This window comes from Aspergillus ochraceoroseus, assembly GCF_002846915.1.
Source record: "Aspergillus ochraceoroseus IBT 24754 chromosome Unknown P175scaffold_2, whole genome shotgun sequence".
Lineage (NCBI taxonomy): Eukaryota > Fungi > Ascomycota > Eurotiomycetes > Eurotiales > Aspergillaceae > Aspergillus > Aspergillus ochraceoroseus.
Window position 1 is genome coordinate 1,487,710 of NW_024468477.1, and position 18,531 is coordinate 1,506,240.

At 47.6% G+C, this 18,531-nt stretch overlaps 9 protein-coding genes across 9 annotated transcripts; 4 read left to right on the plus strand and 5 right to left on the minus strand.

Moving 5' to 3' along the window:
* Positions 1 to 144: 144 nt before the first annotated feature.
* P175DRAFT_0499129 (uncharacterized protein) lies at positions 145 to 1,085 on the minus strand (the record flags this gene model as incomplete). Its single annotated transcript, XM_040896667.1, has 2 exons — positions 836 to 1,085; positions 145 to 710 (listed from the first exon to the last, which is right to left on the minus strand). The coding sequence occupies exons 1-2, from the start codon at positions 884 to 886 to the stop codon at positions 147 to 149; spliced, it is 615 nt and encodes a 204-aa protein (XP_040754003.1). The 5' UTR covers positions 887 to 1,085.
* Positions 1,086 to 1,406: 321 nt separating this feature from the next.
* On the plus strand, positions 1,407 to 2,366 carry P175DRAFT_0491057 (60S ribosomal protein eL6; the record flags this gene model as incomplete). The annotated part of the gene is made up of 3 exons (XM_040895820.1): positions 1,407 to 1,508; positions 1,765 to 2,100; positions 2,214 to 2,366. 3 exons carry the CDS (start codon positions 1,407 to 1,409, stop codon positions 2,364 to 2,366), a joined length of 591 nt encoding a protein of 196 aa, XP_040754004.1.
* Positions 2,367 to 3,068: 702 nt separating this feature from the next.
* P175DRAFT_0473854 (sterol desaturase family protein) lies at positions 3,069 to 4,260 on the minus strand (the record flags this gene model as incomplete). Its single annotated transcript, XM_040895190.1, has 2 exons — positions 3,069 to 3,654; positions 3,781 to 4,260. 2 exons carry the CDS (start codon positions 4,258 to 4,260, stop codon positions 3,070 to 3,072), a joined length of 1,065 nt encoding a protein of 354 aa, XP_040754005.1.
* A 383-nt stretch (positions 4,261 to 4,643) lies between these two features.
* Positions 4,644 to 6,250, minus strand: ksrA (3-dehydrosphinganine reductase). Its single transcript, XM_040898818.1, has 3 exons — positions 5,991 to 6,250; positions 5,791 to 5,922; positions 4,644 to 5,738 (listed from the first exon to the last, which is right to left on the minus strand). Exons 1-3 carry the CDS (start codon positions 6,132 to 6,134, stop codon positions 4,854 to 4,856), a joined length of 1,161 nt encoding a protein of 386 aa, XP_040754006.1. The 5' UTR covers positions 6,135 to 6,250; the 3' UTR covers positions 4,644 to 4,853.
* Positions 6,251 to 6,519: 269 nt separating this feature from the next.
* Positions 6,520 to 8,694, plus strand: P175DRAFT_0473859 (something about silencing 10 family protein). Its single transcript, XM_040895191.1, has 2 exons — positions 6,520 to 6,736; positions 6,801 to 8,694. Exons 1-2 carry the CDS (start codon positions 6,556 to 6,558, stop codon positions 8,561 to 8,563), a joined length of 1,944 nt encoding a protein of 647 aa, XP_040754007.1. The 5' UTR covers positions 6,520 to 6,555; the 3' UTR covers positions 8,564 to 8,694.
* Positions 8,672 to 12,414, minus strand: P175DRAFT_0514665 (MutS family protein MSH5; the record flags this gene model as incomplete). The annotated part of the gene is made up of 16 exons (XM_040898819.1): positions 8,672 to 8,967; positions 9,035 to 9,173; positions 9,233 to 9,271; positions 9,332 to 9,536; positions 9,596 to 9,789; positions 9,846 to 9,880; positions 9,927 to 10,113; positions 10,166 to 10,255; positions 10,301 to 10,397; positions 10,482 to 10,836; positions 10,884 to 10,943; positions 10,992 to 11,069; positions 11,121 to 11,520; positions 11,583 to 11,958; positions 12,018 to 12,107; positions 12,159 to 12,414. The coding sequence occupies 16 exons, from the start codon at positions 12,412 to 12,414 to the stop codon at positions 8,812 to 8,814; spliced, it is 2,757 nt and encodes a 918-aa protein (XP_040754008.1). The 3' UTR covers positions 8,672 to 8,811.
* A 386-nt stretch (positions 12,415 to 12,800) lies between these two features.
* hsp78 (chaperone ATPase HSP78) lies at positions 12,801 to 15,419 on the minus strand. The gene has a single exon (XM_040896668.1). The coding sequence runs from the start codon at positions 15,351 to 15,353 to the stop codon at positions 12,948 to 12,950; it is 2,406 nt and encodes an 801-aa protein (XP_040754009.1). The 5' UTR covers positions 15,354 to 15,419; the 3' UTR covers positions 12,801 to 12,947.
* Positions 15,420 to 15,742: 323 nt separating this feature from the next.
* Positions 15,743 to 16,813, plus strand: P175DRAFT_0433807 (translation elongation factor 1 subunit beta; the record flags this gene model as incomplete). Its single annotated transcript, XM_040893619.1, has 4 exons — positions 15,743 to 15,782; positions 15,843 to 15,882; positions 16,152 to 16,522; positions 16,584 to 16,813. The coding sequence occupies 4 exons, from the start codon at positions 15,743 to 15,745 to the stop codon at positions 16,811 to 16,813; spliced, it is 681 nt and encodes a 226-aa protein (XP_040754010.1).
* A 569-nt stretch (positions 16,814 to 17,382) lies between these two features.
* On the plus strand, positions 17,383 to 18,177 carry P175DRAFT_0139027 (membrane magnesium transporter family protein). Its single transcript, XM_040892414.1, has 3 exons — positions 17,383 to 17,518; positions 17,653 to 17,905; positions 17,996 to 18,177. The coding sequence occupies exons 1-3, from the start codon at positions 17,463 to 17,465 to the stop codon at positions 18,050 to 18,052; spliced, it is 366 nt and encodes a 121-aa protein (XP_040754011.1). The 5' UTR covers positions 17,383 to 17,462; the 3' UTR covers positions 18,053 to 18,177.
* The last annotated feature ends 354 nt before the right edge of the window (positions 18,178 to 18,531 follow it).

Here is an 18,531-nt window from a genome sequence, read left to right on the forward strand (position 1 = left end):
CTGTCAAAAAGTGCCAAAGTCAGTCTACAGTCTTCGGATGATCATGGAATGGTAAGAGTGATATTTAGGTGGGCAGGTCTAATCCCACGGCAAGAAGCCCGACCGGAAGACATGGTGCCCATAAAACAAAATATCGAAATATGTACCTACGCTCTTCCACCATCGGCACCGCCTTCTCGTGATTCTTGCCCCTCCTCCCTCACATCGCCGCCAGTTGCATCCGGCCCCGCGCCCCCGCTATTACCACCATGGTTATGATTGGGGTCATGGTCCACGCCTTCAACATCCTCCATTGTCTCATCGTCGTCATTTGACGGGCCTCTAGGGAGATTCGCGATTTCACCCACAACATCCACCTCCTCACCTTGTAGTAGCGTGTTGACAATATCACCCAGCTTGAGATCCCTGGGGCTGAACCAGCTGGGATCACCTCTCTCATGCTGAGTTTTAGACTGGAGCCAGAAGAGGTACCTCTGAGAGCTTGACGAGAACCTTAGGACGAAGATACGACCGTTTGTGGGCCTTTCCTTTCCGGCCGGCCGGTAAGGGGTGAAGGTTCCGTCGGAAGGCACCATGACCAGGTCCAACTCGGGTTCTGTGTGAGAAGCAGATCGAGGGCGCCAGCAGAAATGCACCAGTTCATCTTCGGAGTAGAGGTAGATATAGCCGGGAGTCTGTTTGGGTTTAACCACGGGACTGGAGCCGGATGTCTGCTCATCAGAAAACAGTCGCCGTTAGTGAACATGAAGGAAAGAAGCGGGATTTCCCAAGTCTTGCAATCGCTAATTTAAGATGGGGATTGCTATTATAGCTCTAGGAAGCAGCATCAACTCACATCCAGATCACAGATACCCGCTTTGAATGTGATGATCGGCGATAACGACATGGTCACTGAGCACGGCTGTGGTGTATCGGAAACGAGGTAGATATTGTATTCTGCAATATAAGCTCAGTTCAGGGTTTCACTTATGAAATGAAACCTAGACCAATTCCACTACTATTGAGGGGGAGTAAAAGATAATTGCGGGTAAAGAAGCAGGTTGGGAAAAGGTTGATGAAGATACGTCAGCTTAAGTTAAGGTAACTAGTTAGTTGGTCGAGGTTCCCCAAGACATGTTTAGGTTGGGGAGAGCTTGAATGCACTTGCGGGTATGGTATTTCCCGAGAACCGTATATCCTGCCTCAGGCATTGCTCAGCGCTATCAGGCTATCAGCACCGCCCGAATCGGCACTAGCGTCTTTCGGCTAACTGATAGGGCTCGCGTTCCCACAAACCTCACGACTTCCCGCCCTAGGCCCGGAGTCGTCAGTCACACATCAATTCTAACAACTACACGCCGTCGACAACCACCACCACCCTCCCCTCCTACATTCTTTTCGGATCTTCTTCGTCGCCGGTAGCCAACATGTCGGACGTGACGAAGCAGTTTGGAAAGGGCCAGAGGACTGTGCCGGCTCAGAAGGCCCAGAAATGGTACCCTGTTGATGATGAGTCGCAGCCCAAGAAAGTCAGTACACCCTCAGCAGGATTGCGGAAAAGGAAAAGAAAAAGGAAGAACGAAAAATAAGGAATGCGGTTTCATATGAACGAATGCGACAATTGCGCCTGGTCAATGAACTGTTGACGGTGGTTTTTTGCTGGGATCGCTGTTGACCGAACATGAGTTGATATGGAAACCGCATCCTCCGCACATTCAATATTCACCATTGTGTGTGAACATCTGGGATCAGGATTCTAACATGTATTTTTATTCTACTCAATAGGTCCGCAAGGCTCTTCGTCCCGCCAAGCTCAGGGAGAGCCTCCAGCCCGGTACTATTCTGATCCTCCTCGCCGGCCGCTTCCGTGGCAAGCGTGTCATCCTCCTCAAGCACCTCGACCAGGGTGTCCTCCTCGTTACCGGTCCCTTCAAGATCAACGGTGTCCCTCTCCGACGGGTGAACGCTCGCTATGTGATCGCCACCAGCAAGCGTGTGGACATCAGCGGTGTCGACGCCAAGGTTGTTGAGAAGGTCTCTGCCCCCGGATACTTCACCAAGGAGAAGAGCTCCGAGAAGAAGACCGAGGAGGCTTTCTTCAAGCAGGGAGAGAAGGCTGAGGTAGGTCATTTATTGTCGATTCCATGGGCTCAGGACGTGCGAACGCAGTCGAACATGCGCGAGTCCAGAAGTCTTAGAAACCAAAATTACTAACATCGTGGTCCCCTCAACAGAAGAAGGTTGTTGCCAGCGCCCGTGCTAGCGACCAGAAGGCCATCGATCAGTCCATCTTGGCCAGTGTCAAGAAGGAGAACTTCCTCGGCAGCTACCTCGCCGCTACCTTCAGCCTCCGAAACGGTGACAAGCCCCACGAGATGAAGTGGTAGACGCGGCGGCCGCGGGTTCGGTAGTTTTTGTGGAGGAATTGCGTGAGGGGCGGCTAGATGTGAATTGGCGTTCCCACTCTGGGGGGAAGCGTTCTGCAGCGCTGGAGGAACGGCTCATGAAATATGTACCTCGATTCGAGACCCGTCTTTGCTTGAGTGCGGCCAATTCGGAAATTCGGTTGTTTATGTTTCGCGGACAGTTCTCCCAGCGTGGCTGGTTTGCATAATATCTAATCAGCCGTGTGAGCAGAAAGAAAAGAAAAAAATGATGAATACCTTTCCAGCTGTTACATGCTTCTCAGAGTCGGCTGGGAGTTTTTACGTTCAGTATGATACGTTTTCCAATTTCCAGGTTCAGGTGGAAATCCAAAAATGGGGCAATTAAATTTTGTTAATTTACTTGCGGCTTCTTCGGTATAAGTATTATAATGTTCTCAGCACTTAAACAGGGTTCTCTACAGCCATCACCACCTCCCACAGCCCAGAATGCGACATGACTGCTTGCTCAGTTTATTTTTTTGTTCCACCACCAGGATAAATCATGATCTCGTATATTCATCCAAAGTCATGACCAACATAAACAATCAAAAAAAAAAAATGCATAACGCCATGAAGCATCCATCATTATAATATAACCCCCAGCATCTCATCCCCAAACATTTCCCGCATGAAGGGAAAAAAAAAAAAAAAAAAAAAGACCAAGTCAATAATCAACCCCTCGCTTCTTTCTCAACCGATGCTTCTCCTGCCTCCGCTTCGTAGACTTCTCAACCGCTTTCCTAACCTTCTCCTCCAAACTATCCTCCTCGCCATGTCCATGACCATGATGAGCCCCATTTCGATGCGTCAAGCTCTCAATCACCCTTGTCACATCCGTATCTTCTTCCTCATCGTCCTCATCATCATCAACTCCAGTTCCACTAACCCAATCAAGGATCCCCCAAGGACCGAAATTCCCCTCTCCCCCACTCAACAAATGGACATCCATCCGGCGCGCTATACCCCCCAAGAAGAAACTGGTCGGCATGACAGAGTACCCGGAGTAAGCGAAGGTTTCCTCGATAGAGATGATGATCAGGTAGACGATATAAGTGAGCATATGGAAGCGGAAGAGCATAGCGGGCGCATAGGTAGGGAAGAAATTCGTGAGCAAATAAACGAGTGGATGGTCGTAGTGCGCTGTAAGCGGGAACGGTGCTTGAAGCGAGTGGTACCAGGACTGATGATACTTTGCGAGTCGTGAGTGCTCTGAATGCAGGATGTATCTGTGGATATAGTATGCTAGAATCTGTGTATATAGATTCGTATTCATAGATGGATCAGTTAATTGGATTTATTTTCATGTTTATTTTTGGGCACTCCAAGCCGTGTGTACCTATCTGTACTACTACGTCAAAGATATGCGCTCACTAACCTCTCGAACCAAAACCCCACGAAGCAGATCCTTCGTTATATCCCAAGGCATTGGCAGCCTCATAGAAACCCTTAACGCACTTGGCATCCCTAATTTCCTGGTTCGGATCTCCTCAATTGCAGCCTGCACTGCAAGGCTCAATGCAAGGTTGGCCAACGCCCATCCGGCGACTTTGAATTCCCTTAGTCGAATCCCGGCTCGTTTACTCCCCGTTGGGAGGCCAGTTTCGCCATGTGCCTTAATCACTACTGCAGTGGAAGGGAGAAGAATATCGAAGAGGAAGAAGACGAGTGAAGGAAGTAGGTAGAACAGCAGCCGCACAGCGGCTGTGCCAAACAATTCCACCCGAAGAGGGGGGTGCGAAAGCACGAGGGTCGACCATGTCATGTAAAAGAATATAAGGTTAAGACTCGTTGTATAGGAGGACACCGTAGGGAGGACAAATATCGAGAGTACTGGGAGCGTAAAAAGGGCGTCCATCGTTGCGAAATCCGAGTCGGTGTGCGATTCAGCGTGGCTCAACGGGATAAAGCGTTATGGTCTCAAGTTTGGCAGTTCAGGCCCGTTCCCCATGCTTTGTATCCACGGTGTTTTAAGTATATCAAAAAAAAGGGTTAATGGTTCATGTAAGCTGAATCGAGATCATTCAATTAGAAAATGTGAAACCTGCTTGCGGCGGGCAATTCCACACGTCGACTTACATCACAAAGCCAAGCGTCCGCAGCACGTCAACTGCTGAAAAATGGCCAGACAACATGAATTACTAACATCCCATAATATCCCCATCAGTCTACACTCCTTCTGTTAATTATCATGCGTGTATATGTGACTTGATACGATGAGCGGTTTACATAGACTAGCAACGACAGGGTAGTTCATCATGGGTACCTAATACACTCGTCACATACAAGATCCTTGAAACATAAAAGGCGAATAATCGCTTGTCATTAGCTGTAGGTGAGGGTCTTTAGGAATAAAAAGAAGTTACTGGTAATAATAAACAGAGGAAGGAACTCAGGGGTATCTAAGCCATACAGTGGATAATAAGAAAGGATCTTCAGCGAAACAATGCCTTATTCCGAAGTCGTTGAAGTCGTCGTACCCGTCGAAGTCGTCGTACCCGTCGAAGTCGTCGTACTCGCTGAAGGGACTCCATTCTTCACACCCCAGTTCCATGCCTGCTTTCTAAGGTCGGGAACAACTTGCAGGAAAACCAAATTGCTTATCCAGCTGGTCAAAGTATCGCGGATCCAGGAGTTCCTTGGGCTAGGTCCCAGAGCAGTCCCTTTCATCATGTGGCCGACGAGCATGGTAGTAATGAGATATTCACCTCTTTGAAGTGCTTCGATCGAGATCTTTGCAACTTCTTTTGGTGTCTGTGGTTTGTCCGCAGCTTCGAGTTGCTTGGTGAGGCCTGGCTTCATCATCTGCTCATTGTCGAATCCTGGGCTGAGTATTCCCATGGGGAAGATTGTGTGGATCTTAACCTCGGCAGGAATGGCTCGGGCTCTTTCCTTTGAAAAGCGAGAGCCATTGTAGACCTCGATTTCCTGGCTCAATGTATCTGAGAGGGAACGGATTGCAGCCTTGGCGGGGGAGTAGGGGCCATAGCCGGCAATAGGGACGAAAGCAAGGGTAGAACAAGTGAAAATAAGATGTCGGCGAGGCAAAGGCCTTTGCTGGCTAGGATTAATAGGAGTAAGCCAAGTTTTAAGTATCGCATGTGCTGTGTTGGCAGCAGTCCAGTAAATGGTATCCATTTGGCCTCGGAGGGTTTGAACTGAAGTGTCGACAAAGAACCCGGGAGTGCAGTAGCCAGCGCAGCACCACACAACATCAGGGGGCATGCCATCATTCCACTCAGTGACTTCGGTAATGATCCGCTCGCATTCTTCAGCATTGGTGAGGTCGGCACTGATGTAATGGAACCTCTGCTTGTTGGCGTTTGCGGCAGAACCCTAGTCAAATATGAGCCAGATGCCGCGTCCGAAAGGAGTGAAGTGAACTTACTCTAATAGCCTCTATGCTCTCCTGGAGTTTCTTGACAGTGCGAGCAACGATAACAACATTCGCTCCCATTTCCGAGAGCTGGCAGGCAACTGCCTTACCCATACCCTCCGAGCCACCAGTAATCACAACGGTCTTGAGCAACAACACGTTAGCAACATTGAACCCAAAAGAGTGAGGCTGCGGTCGGTAATTAAACATACCCTGCCCTCAACCACGAACTGATCCTCCGAGCCAAAGCCAAACATTTTGCCGACTGTATAGAAGAATAGGCCACCAAGAATGAGTGAAATTCCCAATGTGGTGGGTGTAAAGTCGTATGAGATAAAGGATAATGATGGAGGCATGAGGGAAAAAGAGAAAGAAAGGGAAACCAGAGGGAAAGGAGATTTGTTGAATAAAATCCAAGGATAAGAGCCGACTGCCTCCTGCGATCGATTGAAGTTGCACCTTCTCCTTTTACTCAGATATCCATGATCAAATCAAGACGAGAAGATCAAGAAGGAACTTCGGGCCAATACAGCCGCAATACGGGTGCAATACCACAGACCCAGCAGGAAGAGACAGGTTCCAATAGGGTTTGGTGGGTTTATTTCTGTAACAATCGTAATCATGTTTCAATGCACGTGAGCCTCCCTGTTTAGGACTAGATCTCGCAAGGCGGTGAGAATCCCGCCCAAAATTTTATCTGAAGTTTATCGGTTTTTTTTTTGGCTCCCCAGCTTGCGCTCAGCCAATTCTCCCATATTTCTTCACCTAGAGCCAGTCATGGGTAAAAAGAGAAAGGTCGGTGGCCGCCCGGCCAAGAAGACCGAAGAGGAGCATCTCTCCAAGTTCGATATCGAGGAGAGATTCGACGACTCCGAAGATGAGTTCCAGGCTGGACGGGATCATATTTTGCTAGAGGAAGAGCCAGACGCAAAGAGGCGGAGGAAGCTGGCTGAAGAAGGTTGGTTTGTGAAAGACATGTCTTGATATACACTAGCTATTGTGGCTGACTGTGCCCTTTTCAGAGGAAATTTTCCAACCTTCCGACGAGGAAATCATGGGTTACGAGTCTGTGGACGATGAAGACCTGGATGACGAAGACGACGTTGATGAAGAGGATTACGACGACGATGAAGATGATCTTGAGAACGTCAAAACAAAGTCGAAAAAGAAGCGGGGTGATAGTCCGGGGTCTGAACTGGAAGATGAGGAGGGCCTTGCAGCCTGGGGTTCTTCCAAGAAGGACTTCTACAATGCGGATCAAATCGAAACAGAGGCCGATGCGCTCGAAGAAGAGGAAGAAGCGAAAAGGCTACAGCAGAAACACCTGCAGGCTATGAACGAAGAGGATTTCGGATTCGATGAGACGGAATGGGTCGAGTCCGCAAAAGGCCCAGGAGATGTCAAAAATGATACCGGTGTGGTGACCGAAGTCTTACCACAGTTGGAAATTACAGAAGATATGAGCACAGAAGAAAAGTTGAAGTTTCTAAAGTCAAGATATCCCGAGTTCGAACCTTTGGCAAAAGATTTCATCGACCTCCAACCGACCTACCACGACCTTGAGAAGGCCACCAGATCTGCAAAGTCGGATGCCGCCGTAGAGACCGACTCCGATCATGCCCCAGTTGCTGTCATCAAGCACCGTGCTTTGTCAGCCTACCTGGGTGCGATCAGCATGTACTTTATGCTCCTCACCTCTGCCCATGAAAACGCCGGCAACCGCACCACATTATCGCCAGCTCAACTACGGACGCACCCAGTTATGAGCTCACTTGTCAATTTCCGAAACCTCTGGGACACTGTCAAGGACATTACTACCCCTGAAGTTGAGGCTTCAGAGGATGAAGTCATGGAAGATATTGAGAGTGACGTTGAAGTTGAAACACCAGAACGCAATGGTAAAGAGGCTAAGGCGACCAAGAAGGAGAAGGTGAAAAAGGTTTCCAAAGCCCAGCGGGCAGCAGAAGCAGCACAGGCAGAGGCAGAAGCGCGGAAAGCAAAGAAACTTGAAGAAACAGAAGCAAACCTTGCCGGTCTCTCGAAACTGATCTCAGAACCTGGGAAGAAACGGGTTATTCAAAAGAAGACTCTGTCGAAGGATGCAGAGGATTCTGATTTCGGTGACGAAGACGCCCTTACCGCCAAAGAGGCTGAAGAGAAGGCTAAGCAGAAGCGCTCCCTCCGCTTCTATACGTCGCAGATCGTTCAGAAATCGAATAAGCGTACTGCGGCTGGTCGTGACGCTGGTGGAGACGCGGATATTCCTTACCGTGAGCGGTTGAGGGACCGTCAGGCCCGCTTGAACGCAGAAGCCGAAAAGCGTGGTAAGCAGAAGCCTAAGGGCTCCGAGCAGCTGGGTGGCGACAGCGACGATGAAGACCGTCGGGTCGCGAACGAACTCCGAGGGGGCCAGTCTGGAACGGACGATGATGAATATTACGATATGATTGCGGCCCGCTCCAAACAACGCAAGGATGACAAGAAGGCCCGCGCAGATGCTTACGCCACTGCAGCTCGCGAAGGTGGTCATGTTCAAGTCCAGGAGGAGGTCGGCCCCGATGGAAAACGTGCCATCACCTATCAAATCGAAAAGAACAAGGGTCTCACACCTAAGCGGAACAAAGATAATCGCAACCCCCGTGTCAAGAAAAGGAAGAGGTTTGAAGAGAAGAAGAAGAAACTCAGCAGTATTCGCCAGGTTTATAAAGGTGGTGAAGGCCCAGGTGGCTACGGTGGTGAACTTACAGGTATTAAGAAGAACCTGGTCAAGAGTGTCAAGCTCTAATCTATTCGTCAATTCTCTTTTCGCTCTTACTTCGGGATACATACCGTTTGGCGTTGAATTAGTGACTAAAAAAGGGAATTTAAGTGTGTATGTATATAGACTTTTGATGATACAACCTTGTGCTCGTCTTCCGTTAATCTTTAACTCTACCTATCTCTCGCAATCATCGTAAAACCCATTTTTCTAATGTCAGAAAAAGTTCCGAGGTCGGACTTGAAACATCTAGTAGTAATCCTTCATTCAGTAGCCTAGACCTGGTTGAGGGTCGAGGAGTCGTCCTCCGAAGATATATATTCTTGCCGCGGAGTTAATTCATCAAGCAACTCCTTCAGTACCAACCCAATATTCTCCCTATCATTGGCCCCCGATAAATCTATTTCCAGGAATCGTCTAGCTAAGGTCTCCTTCAATCAACGTTATTAGCGCCGGAATTGGAAAAAAAAATATATATATATCGCAAGGGGACCATACCGCATTTTGTAACATCTGCATCTCATCCGCTGAAAGCCTTGCACAAGCCGCAATCAAGTTTTCTCCACGAGCAGAAAGAGACGCAAGTTCATTTGCGCGGTCGACAATAGCCTGGTTAATTCCATTCATTGCTGCACATCTGTAGCATACACGTGTTAGAAGCCCTATGATGCTTGATATTGGTTAGGGAAGACATGCACTGTTCCGAAGCTCTTATTACTTTTCCCGAGTCGAAAGCTGTAGGGGGCTGCAATGAGTCTAACGATATGTATATAGCGGGCATAGTCAGGATCATACTTATAAAGGTAGGTAATTTGATCATCTGATTCATGAGCATCTTCGCTGACTCGGACTTCCATATGACCAAGTTGTAATCGTGGCCGGGCGAGTTCTATGAGTTCGTTCTCAAATATCTCATGGAAATGCGTGGCAGCTATAACTTTGGGAGCACTTTCGAGGCTCAGTAAATGCTCGAAAATTCCGCAAGCAAGCCCAATGCCATCTTTATACCCGGGTTAGATAGCTATACGGATTTGTTCACACTGAGTTAATGATTCGTACCGTTTTCGCAGGTTCCTTTTCCGAACTCGTCAATCAGTAAGAGACTTCGAGCTGTGATATGTTTCAAATCAAATGAGATTTGTTGAAGGTCATTCATAAAAGTGCTTTGGATTAGTGACACACTGTCTTGGGAATTGGATTTGACTAGAATCTTATCGACCACGCCAATCTCCGCACTTTCCGCAGGAATGAAGCTGTAGAATGTCAGCACTGTAGTTCTTATTTTCATGCGTGCTAGGCTATTTATTACCTTCCTGTCTGTGCTAGATAAACTATTAAAGCCACCTTTTTCTTGTGAGTTTAATTCTTAATGAGTATATAGGGAACTTACTTGTTTCATATAAACGCTCTTCCCCGAATAATTTGGGCCTGTTAATACTAACATACATGGGCCACTTCTTCTCTTAGTTATTTCCACAGTATTTTGAGTCTGATTCACAGGCTCTTCAAGCCTGCCTCCCACTAAGAAAGTATCGTTTGGCACATATGAAGGAACGACCAATTCTTGTAGAAAATGACTGTAGGTGGTGAGTACTTAACTTTCCTCATCAACTATCGATTCTGACTTACCGGCCCCCATTGATTCTAATGATATTATCCTGCACAATTTTCGGACGTATTAATTTGTAGTAACTCGCTGATTGGACCATAGCAAGAAGACTGCTTATTGTTAGTTCCACTTAACTTGAGCTTGCGACGTTTTACCTATCAAGTTCTCCACAGATATCCGATGCCTCTAAGAGCACTTTCTCATACTGGAGAACTCTCTGGGCTAGATCATACACAATCTCGATTTCTTTCTCTGGTTGATAATAAAGCGTTAATATGTTAATATACCCTAAATCAAAGAAGAAAAGGCAACAAAGGGGGTGAAATCGTAACATACCACATATCAGACTGTATATATCGCCAAGCTTCTCATCCATCTCTTTCATTCTGAAGTCCTTAAAATATGCCCTATTTTCCGTCATAAATATAAGTTCCCAGCCATCTTTGGAGCCGTTGTATGCCGCCTCGCCCGTGTCCTTAAGAGGTATTGCTATATTGAAACCTAGCTGTGGAAAGTATATGACGTTCACGTCGATATCGAGGCTCTCAGGTATGGTCGTCGCAATTTGTATAGCAACCTTCTTGAGCAAGCTATTAAGCCCATCATAGCTGTCTTTCATTCTGTCAAGTTCTCGGTCCAGCCCCGGCTTTACCGTGGTTCTTCCCTGTTCGTCAGAACTATCGATATCAACCTGGAAGTTTCAGCATGTGCTTGACGAAGGAAATAAGAACCTCTTACGATCTCCTGGATCATCCTTCCCACTCTATATAGCTGGGCCGCCTCGAAATTATGCAAAGCCTATGCCTTGTTAATAGCACGGGCCTTGACTTTGCAGTAGCGGCTTACCTTGCGAAGCACAGCTAGGCCATTACCCCCGGATGTTTCCCTGAGAGCATCGTGGATGTCGATGCCGTAGAACGCAAACTGGCCAATTAGCTGTATTTCTGGTTAAAAAGCATTTGTCCCATCACGTACTGCTAACAAAGTAGCCCATACTGTGGCCTTAAAACCGGAAACCTTTCCACTTCCAGTGTTGACTCCTTTCCGGAGGTTGATCATGACAGGGCGGAGGTTTTTGATATACTTCAAGCTTTTCACCATCTTGGTCAAAGAATTGTAATTATCTGCCTGCAGATACACGCTAATAAACCTTTGGCGTTCTTGGATGACATCGAGTTGTACAGAAGGACGCAGGAAAATTTGCCGAAGAGACTGTTTCCCCTGTGGAGTACAGGCGAAGCGTTGGAATAAACCATAAACGGAGAGGCCTTCTTTGGATGAAGATGACTTCCCGCCTGGCCCTTGATTTACCACGCTTGGATGAGACTCAGATTCCATAATCTGAAGCGATGCTAGAGTTCTTGTGGTAACAAACCTGTGATGCTGTTAAGGTCTGCACTTCTGGGGGGGGAGTGGTTAAAGGCTTTCTAGACGTACATAGCCCCAGTCAGAGTGGATATCTCAAAGAGTGCAACATCGTAGACTCTTGAAGTCATGCCTTCAGATAGTGAATCTGAGGATCTGCGTCTTTGGAGATAAGTAAGAATAGCCCCTGCACATCCTATTGTTACTTTATTCTCCAGGTCGATGAAGCTGCTAAGATGTAAGTGTCTACCCTCCTGTAACGTAAAATCGAGATTTTCCGAATCGACTTGATCTGTTTCAGCAAGTCCATTATGGGGGACCAGGAACTTGATACGATCCTCATGTTTCGATGATACCCCTAACGATACCAATTTGTTCATTGCCTTCGAGAAATTGAACTCCTGAGACGGACGCACATCGAGTTGATAGGGGAGGTAGCGTCTGGAACCTGTGAGAGTAGTTGCGATTAGAACGTGAGATGGAAAAACGTATTCTAATTCAACATACCATCCTCCCGGTCTAACTCTTGTCCTTGGCGATTTATATGGTCGATTCGGGTTGAGGTCAGAAGCACGGTAGGTTTGGCTTGGAGGATCACTACAAGCTAATTAGCTTTCGGAGAGCAATAAGGACGGGCTAGCAGCAGACAAGTATCGATTATCTCAGTATTGGAGTATCTGATATCACCATGTAGGTATAATTTTTTCTCCTGGGCTGAATAATAAGAGCAACCAACGGTCCCTGAATCTCGCATGTCAATCGCAGCGATAACTTGATCCAGATCATCATCAACGGAGTCCTCTAGAGAGGCAGCGCCCGGAATTTGGTCGGTGATGTTATTTTGGTGAGGCTGCCTTAGCCTTGGGATTCCCTGCGAATTAGTTTGTGGGATGGATGTAGGCATAGATTCAGCCCCATTGTACATGGTAGGCGAAGGACCTGGGGGTACAGGAGTGTGAATGTGGGTGTAATGAGCTCTGCCCCGTTTCTGACCGGCCAGCTCCATCGAAATCCCTGATAAACGTCGAAAGACAGAATGTGTTCAACAAGTGTTGTGCATGAGTTGATATCTTTTGTCTACTTGGCCGAGCAAATGCTTTGTTAGAAAACTGCCTGGTACCTGAGGTATCAACATGGTCTAATATTCTTCTACAAAACCAAGGGAAATTAGGTAAATGTTGGACCTATACAAATGGGGACGAGGAACGTCAGGTCGTTTCCTTGATTATCCAAAATTCATGGTATTAATAGAAGATGGGAGTGACCTATATAATATAATATATGGTACCTGCGAGTACTATACAACCGAATATTATTATACACAGTAGTGATCCAACCTACAATACATATCAAAAAAAAAAAAGCAACTAAATCCCAAGCCGAACACCAAAAATAGCAAAACAGCCCGAGACGCGATCCCAAAACATTCCTAAATCATCAAGCTGTCTCATTTTCTGTGGCTGTGGCCGTGACTTCAAGCCCATCCTTGTTGGCATTGAATGAAACACGTACAGTTTGCCCTGCCGTGGCTTCACCACGGATGATCTTATCTGCGAGCCTGTTGCCAATTTCTTTCGAGATCAGACGGTTGAGAGGGCGAGCACCAAATTTAGGATCATAACCTCTTTCGCAGAGCCAATCCTTAATTTCGTCATCCACCTGCAAGGTCATCCGTCGATCATCTAGCCTTGATTGGAGCTCTTTGATTCTGATATCAACAATATCTCTTAGGGCTGTCCGCGATAGTCGTTTGAAAACAATAAACTCATCAATACGGTTGAGGAATTCAGGTGGGTAAGCTCCCTGGACAACATCCATAACGGCCTTTTTGACATCTGGAGAAAGTTCCTCATCCCCGAAATTCTTGATGGGATGTAGAGGGTCGGCACCAACGAGAATATCGGCCCCGAGATTTGACGTAAGAACAATGAGAGTATTTCTGAAGTCGACTTTATGGCCCTGTGAATCTGTGAGGAAGCCCTCATCGAGAACTTGGAGAAGGAGAGCAGAAATATCACGATGAGCCTTCTCAAATTCATCGAACAGAAGGACGGCATATGGCTTCCGTCTTACAGCCTCTGTGAGTTGACCAGCATCATCGTAGCCCACATATCCAGCAGGGGAGCCAATTAGACGACTGATGGTATGCTTCTCCTGAAATTCACTCATGTCAAACCTCACCACGGCGGTTTCGGTAGAAAATAAGAACTCAGCCATTTTCTTGCAAAGTTCGGTCTTACCAACACCGGTAGGGCCGAGGAACATAAATGAGGCAAGTGGACGGTTTTCCCCACTCAGCCCGGCTCTTTGCATACGGACTGCATTTGCAACAGCTGAGAGAGCTTCATCCTGTCCACGCACAGATTTCCTGAGGGTATCTTCCATCCGAATCAATTTCTCAACCTCCCCGGCCATAAGCTTGCTCACAGGAATACCGGTGGTCCGAGAAACGACATTCCCAATGTCGTCAGCTGTGACTGAATCATGGATGAGGCTGGTCTGAGCATCGGTTTGTTCTTCGCCATCCTTTGGCAATTTCGCCTCAAGACTTGGGATCTTGGAATATCTCAGCTCACCAGCCTTTGCAAAGTTCCCTTCTCTTTGGGCTTCTTCGAGTTCGAACCGAGCGCGTTCCAGTTCCTCCTTGGTACGTTTGAGATTCTCGATTTCAGCCTTTTCTTTCTCCCAGACTTCTGTCAGTTTGGCGGCTTCTTCTTGTTTAGCTTTTAGGTCTTGCTGAAGTTTGTCACGTCTTTCACGACTGCTGACGTCGGTTTCTTTTCGAAGGGATTCTAGTTCAATTTGGATAGTCGTAATATCACGATCCAACTCCCTGATCACGTCAGGCTTCGACTCCTGTTGAAGTCGTAGGGCGGAAGCCGCCTCATCTACCAGATCGATAGCTTTATCAGGCAGAAATCGGTCGGTAATATAGCGATTGCTGTATGTTGCGGCGGCAACTAACGCGCCATCTGTGATACGGACACCATGATGAACCTCATACTTGTTTTTTATCCCACGCAATATCGAAATCGTCGCAGCGACAGAAGGCTCGCCAACTTGAATAGGTTGAAATCGCCTTGCTAAGGCAACATCTTTCTCGATCAATCGATACTCGTTAAGGGTTGTTGCGCCGCAGCATTGAAGTTCTCCCCGAGACAGGGCTGGCTTTAAAAGGTTGCTTGCATCGATGCTGCCTTCCGCCTTTCCCAGGCCAAGTAAAGTATGGAGTTCGTCAACAAAGAGAATCACGCCCCCTTGTGCTTCTTCAACCTCCTTCAGCACAGATTTTAATCGTTCCTCGAAGTCACCCCTGAACTTAGCACCAGCAATGAGTGAGCCTAGGTCTAGAGAGATGACCCGTTTGTTTTTGATGCTTTCAGGCACATCGCCTTGCACGATCCTCTGTGCTAGACCCTCCAGAACGGCTGTCTTTCCCGTTCCCGCAGCTCCGATAAGAACTGGGTTGTTTTTGGTTCGTCTCGATAGGATTTGAATAGTTCGATGTATCTCTGCGTCTCTGCCAATAACCGGGTCGAGTTTACCGGCCTTGGCTTTAGCAGTGAGGTCAACCCCGTATTGTTCCAACGCCGACTTTTCTGGCTCGCCACCAAGGTTCATGCGATGTGTGCCACCTGGAGGATGCGGCCGGCCATTGGCATAGGTTCGTACGCACAGAATCGGTTGGTGGTGGGCGACACCATTCGTCACGGGCGGGAGTAACCGAGCATGCGGGAGTAGACGTAATGAGGTCGGTGAAGGTCGTAATAAGTGCCGATTTGGTGAAGCTAAAGCTGATGATCGGATGAGTCGAGTGCCACTGAGATGCAGCCTCGACGCCATTGTAGTAGCTATTTGATGTGTATGTATGTGTGTGTGTATCAGAGAGAGAGAGTGAGAATCCTAAAGCCAGGCTTCCTTCTGTAACGTCAGGCAGCCCGAGTCGATGACATACTTAAGTATCCGCGCACCCAAATCATCGCGAGGCTTCTGGAACGCTCCACAGTGATCGCGATGGTGAGTGGCGGAAGCTTCAACCAGAGAACCGACCAAGCTCCGGGACCCCCTCAAATCACGTGAAGCTATGGTCCCAAAAAAATTCATAACTGGGGCCGTCCGTCGAAAAATTACTTCTGGACACCTTTTCCCCTCCTATTTCTTTCTTCCTTCTCTTCTCTTTTTTCTCTCTCTCCAACACCACATTTTCTTCCTCACACACATAATTCTTCACAATGGGTTTCACTGACTTTATCTCTGAGGCTGGCCTTACCCGTATGTTCCTCTTGTTTTTATTTCCTTTCCCCCTTTTCAGTCACTAATCCTACCCCTCAGTTGCCAACACCTACTTTGCTTCTCGGAGCTACGTTGTTGGGTAAGACGCACTTTTTTGTCAATTTCCATCACCTGTTTCCCCTAGCTGTCATTGCACCCTGCTGTAAGATCTTCCTCGTCTATATGATGAAAAAACATTGGTCCGTGTTTATGAGGCGGCTTAAGACCCCGCTGCAAGACTACACAACAATTGCGAGAAATCGCGTTTCTGATCACTTGGAAGATTCTTGTCACTGCTTGTCTTTTATATTTTGAGCTTTTCTTCGTCATGATCCAATCATTTTTCGAATCTGACTAATTCGCTCAAAGCCACGCTCCTTCCCAGGCCGATGTTGTAACCTTCAAGGCTTTCTCCAGCGCCCCTGACGCTGAGAAGTACCCTAACGTTGCTCGCTGGTACAAGCACGTCGCTTCTTACGAGGCCGAGTTCTCCAGCCTCCCTGGTGATGCCTCTAAGGCTTACACTACCTACGGCCCTGAGGCCACTGAGCTCCCTGTCAACCCCAAGCCCGCCGCTGAGGAAGATGACGACATGGATCTCTTCGGCAGTGACGAGGAGGAGGAAGATCCTGAGGTTGTGAAGGCGCGTGAGGCTCGTCTTGCTGAGTACAGGAAGAAGAAGGAGGCTAAGCCCAAGCCTGCTGCTAAGTCCATTGTCACCCTTGAGGTCAAGCCTTGGGGTAAGTTAAAGAAGTTTCGCTTCATATTTTTCCGTTACGAGTCGTGCTAATCCATTTCTAGATGATGAGACCAACCTCCAGGAGATGGAGGCTAACGTCCGTGCCATTGAGAAGGACGGCCTCGTTTGGGGTGCTTCCAAGTTTGTTGCTGTTGGTTTCGGTATTAAGAAGCTCCAGATCAACCTTGTCGTTGAAGATGAGAAGATCTCTCTCGATGAGCTCCAGCAGGAGATTGAGGAGGATGAGGACCACGTCCAGTCCACTGATATCGCTGCTATGCAGAAGCTGTAATTGAGATGTCCTTTTATGAGGTTGACGGTGTGATGGCTTTTTGATGTCAGAAATATAGTGTCATGAACTTAAACCAATGCCCAGGACGCAATCAGGGTTTAACTGGGCGTCTCATGAATATCAAAATCAAAGAACAAAAATACCCCATTTTCGTGTTTTTCAGCAATTGGGTTTTTTTTTTTTCCAGTAGAGACGCAAAATCAAATGTAGTGATGCCCGAGCTTGGTCTGTTGGGCGTAGATGGTGGGGATGATTCGGAACCGGTGCAAGAGGTAGGAGGGGCAGTTTTGCCAAAATGCTCGAAGCCCACCACCAGTCATCACCCACGTCTGTGTGGCCATACTGCTGCAGCTTCAAATTCAATGGTTATAATATTACATTCGCACTTTAATCGGTTCCCCCGTAAATCATCACCTGATGTGCTACCATTAGGTCCTCCCAGCATTCGAGCACGACGACGTGATGGGTCACGTGATATAAATACGTAGTTTAGTCAGCAACGAGATGGCGGGAACTTGGGAGACACGAATGAAGAACGACGCAAAGAAACCCAGCTCGGCTGATAGCTCTGTCGTGCAACATAAACGGAATCTCAAGCCCCGGCGGCTGGCTCTCATATTCAAATCGAACGAACATCTAAATACCCATCATGGGGTTCGTCTCACGCCTAATCACCCTTTTCGGGCTCGTTCTGCTCGCTCATGCGTATGCCAACCCTATCCTAGGCCCGCTCCCTCTCAAGCTGTTGTGATGTTGAACGAGATCTTCCGACGGAACTGTTGGAATTCGGGTGTTGAAGAGAAAATAGGCATTCACTAACGAAAATCAACCATATTTAGGGGATATTCTGCTCACGAGCACACGGTTCTCTATAGCAACGTCCATCTTTCCTCGTCCTCAACTGCTCTGCCACAGGATATCGTGATTGAAGCCCTAGTATCGCTGGTCATTGTATCTACGGGACTTGTTCTAGGCGCGGAGAAATTAAAGCCCGTTAGCTGGAGTGAGTGGGCTGCGGAGGTTCAGAGGGAGGGTGCTTCAAGGAACCCGTATCAACGGTTAGAGGATCGATATAGCTTTTGGGATGTGCGGGTGAGCTTCCCCCTCCCCCCCCCCCCCCCCCCCCCCCCTTTTTTTTTTTTTTATCCTGGTTAGATAAAAGGACTAATACTGTGTGTCTAGGCTAAGCGAAAAGAGTTTGCGGATTGGATGCGGGGTGATATCCCATCAAAGGGCTAATGGAAACTAGTCTGTCTAATTATAAGGCATATTTGGCGGCGTTGCTATTGGCACAACAATGTACAAAATAGAGAGGAGCCTCTGATGCACAATGATATCTATCTTTTTGGCCTGTCTGAAGCCGGCAATCCTTGGTTCTTCCTACCCCTTCGAAGCAAGCTGGTATGGGGAAGGCTGGACTAGTATCATCTGAACAAGAGCTACAATGTGTAGATGGAGGATACTGAGAGGGTGTTTATTCTTGTGACTCTACCACACCTGGAGAAATAATTCTATGTATAAAAATCTCCTGATTCTAATTCTCGGGCTCAAATGGTCCGGTACCCCTAGCAACAGCCACTGGATTATGGGAAGGGAAGACGGTACGGAGTACTCCGTACATACATACACCATACAGAGGACAAAAGCTGAGACACTGGGATGACTTTGGTGCAGCCCACAAAAATAAAACATTTCTTATTATTGGATAAAAACTGCGA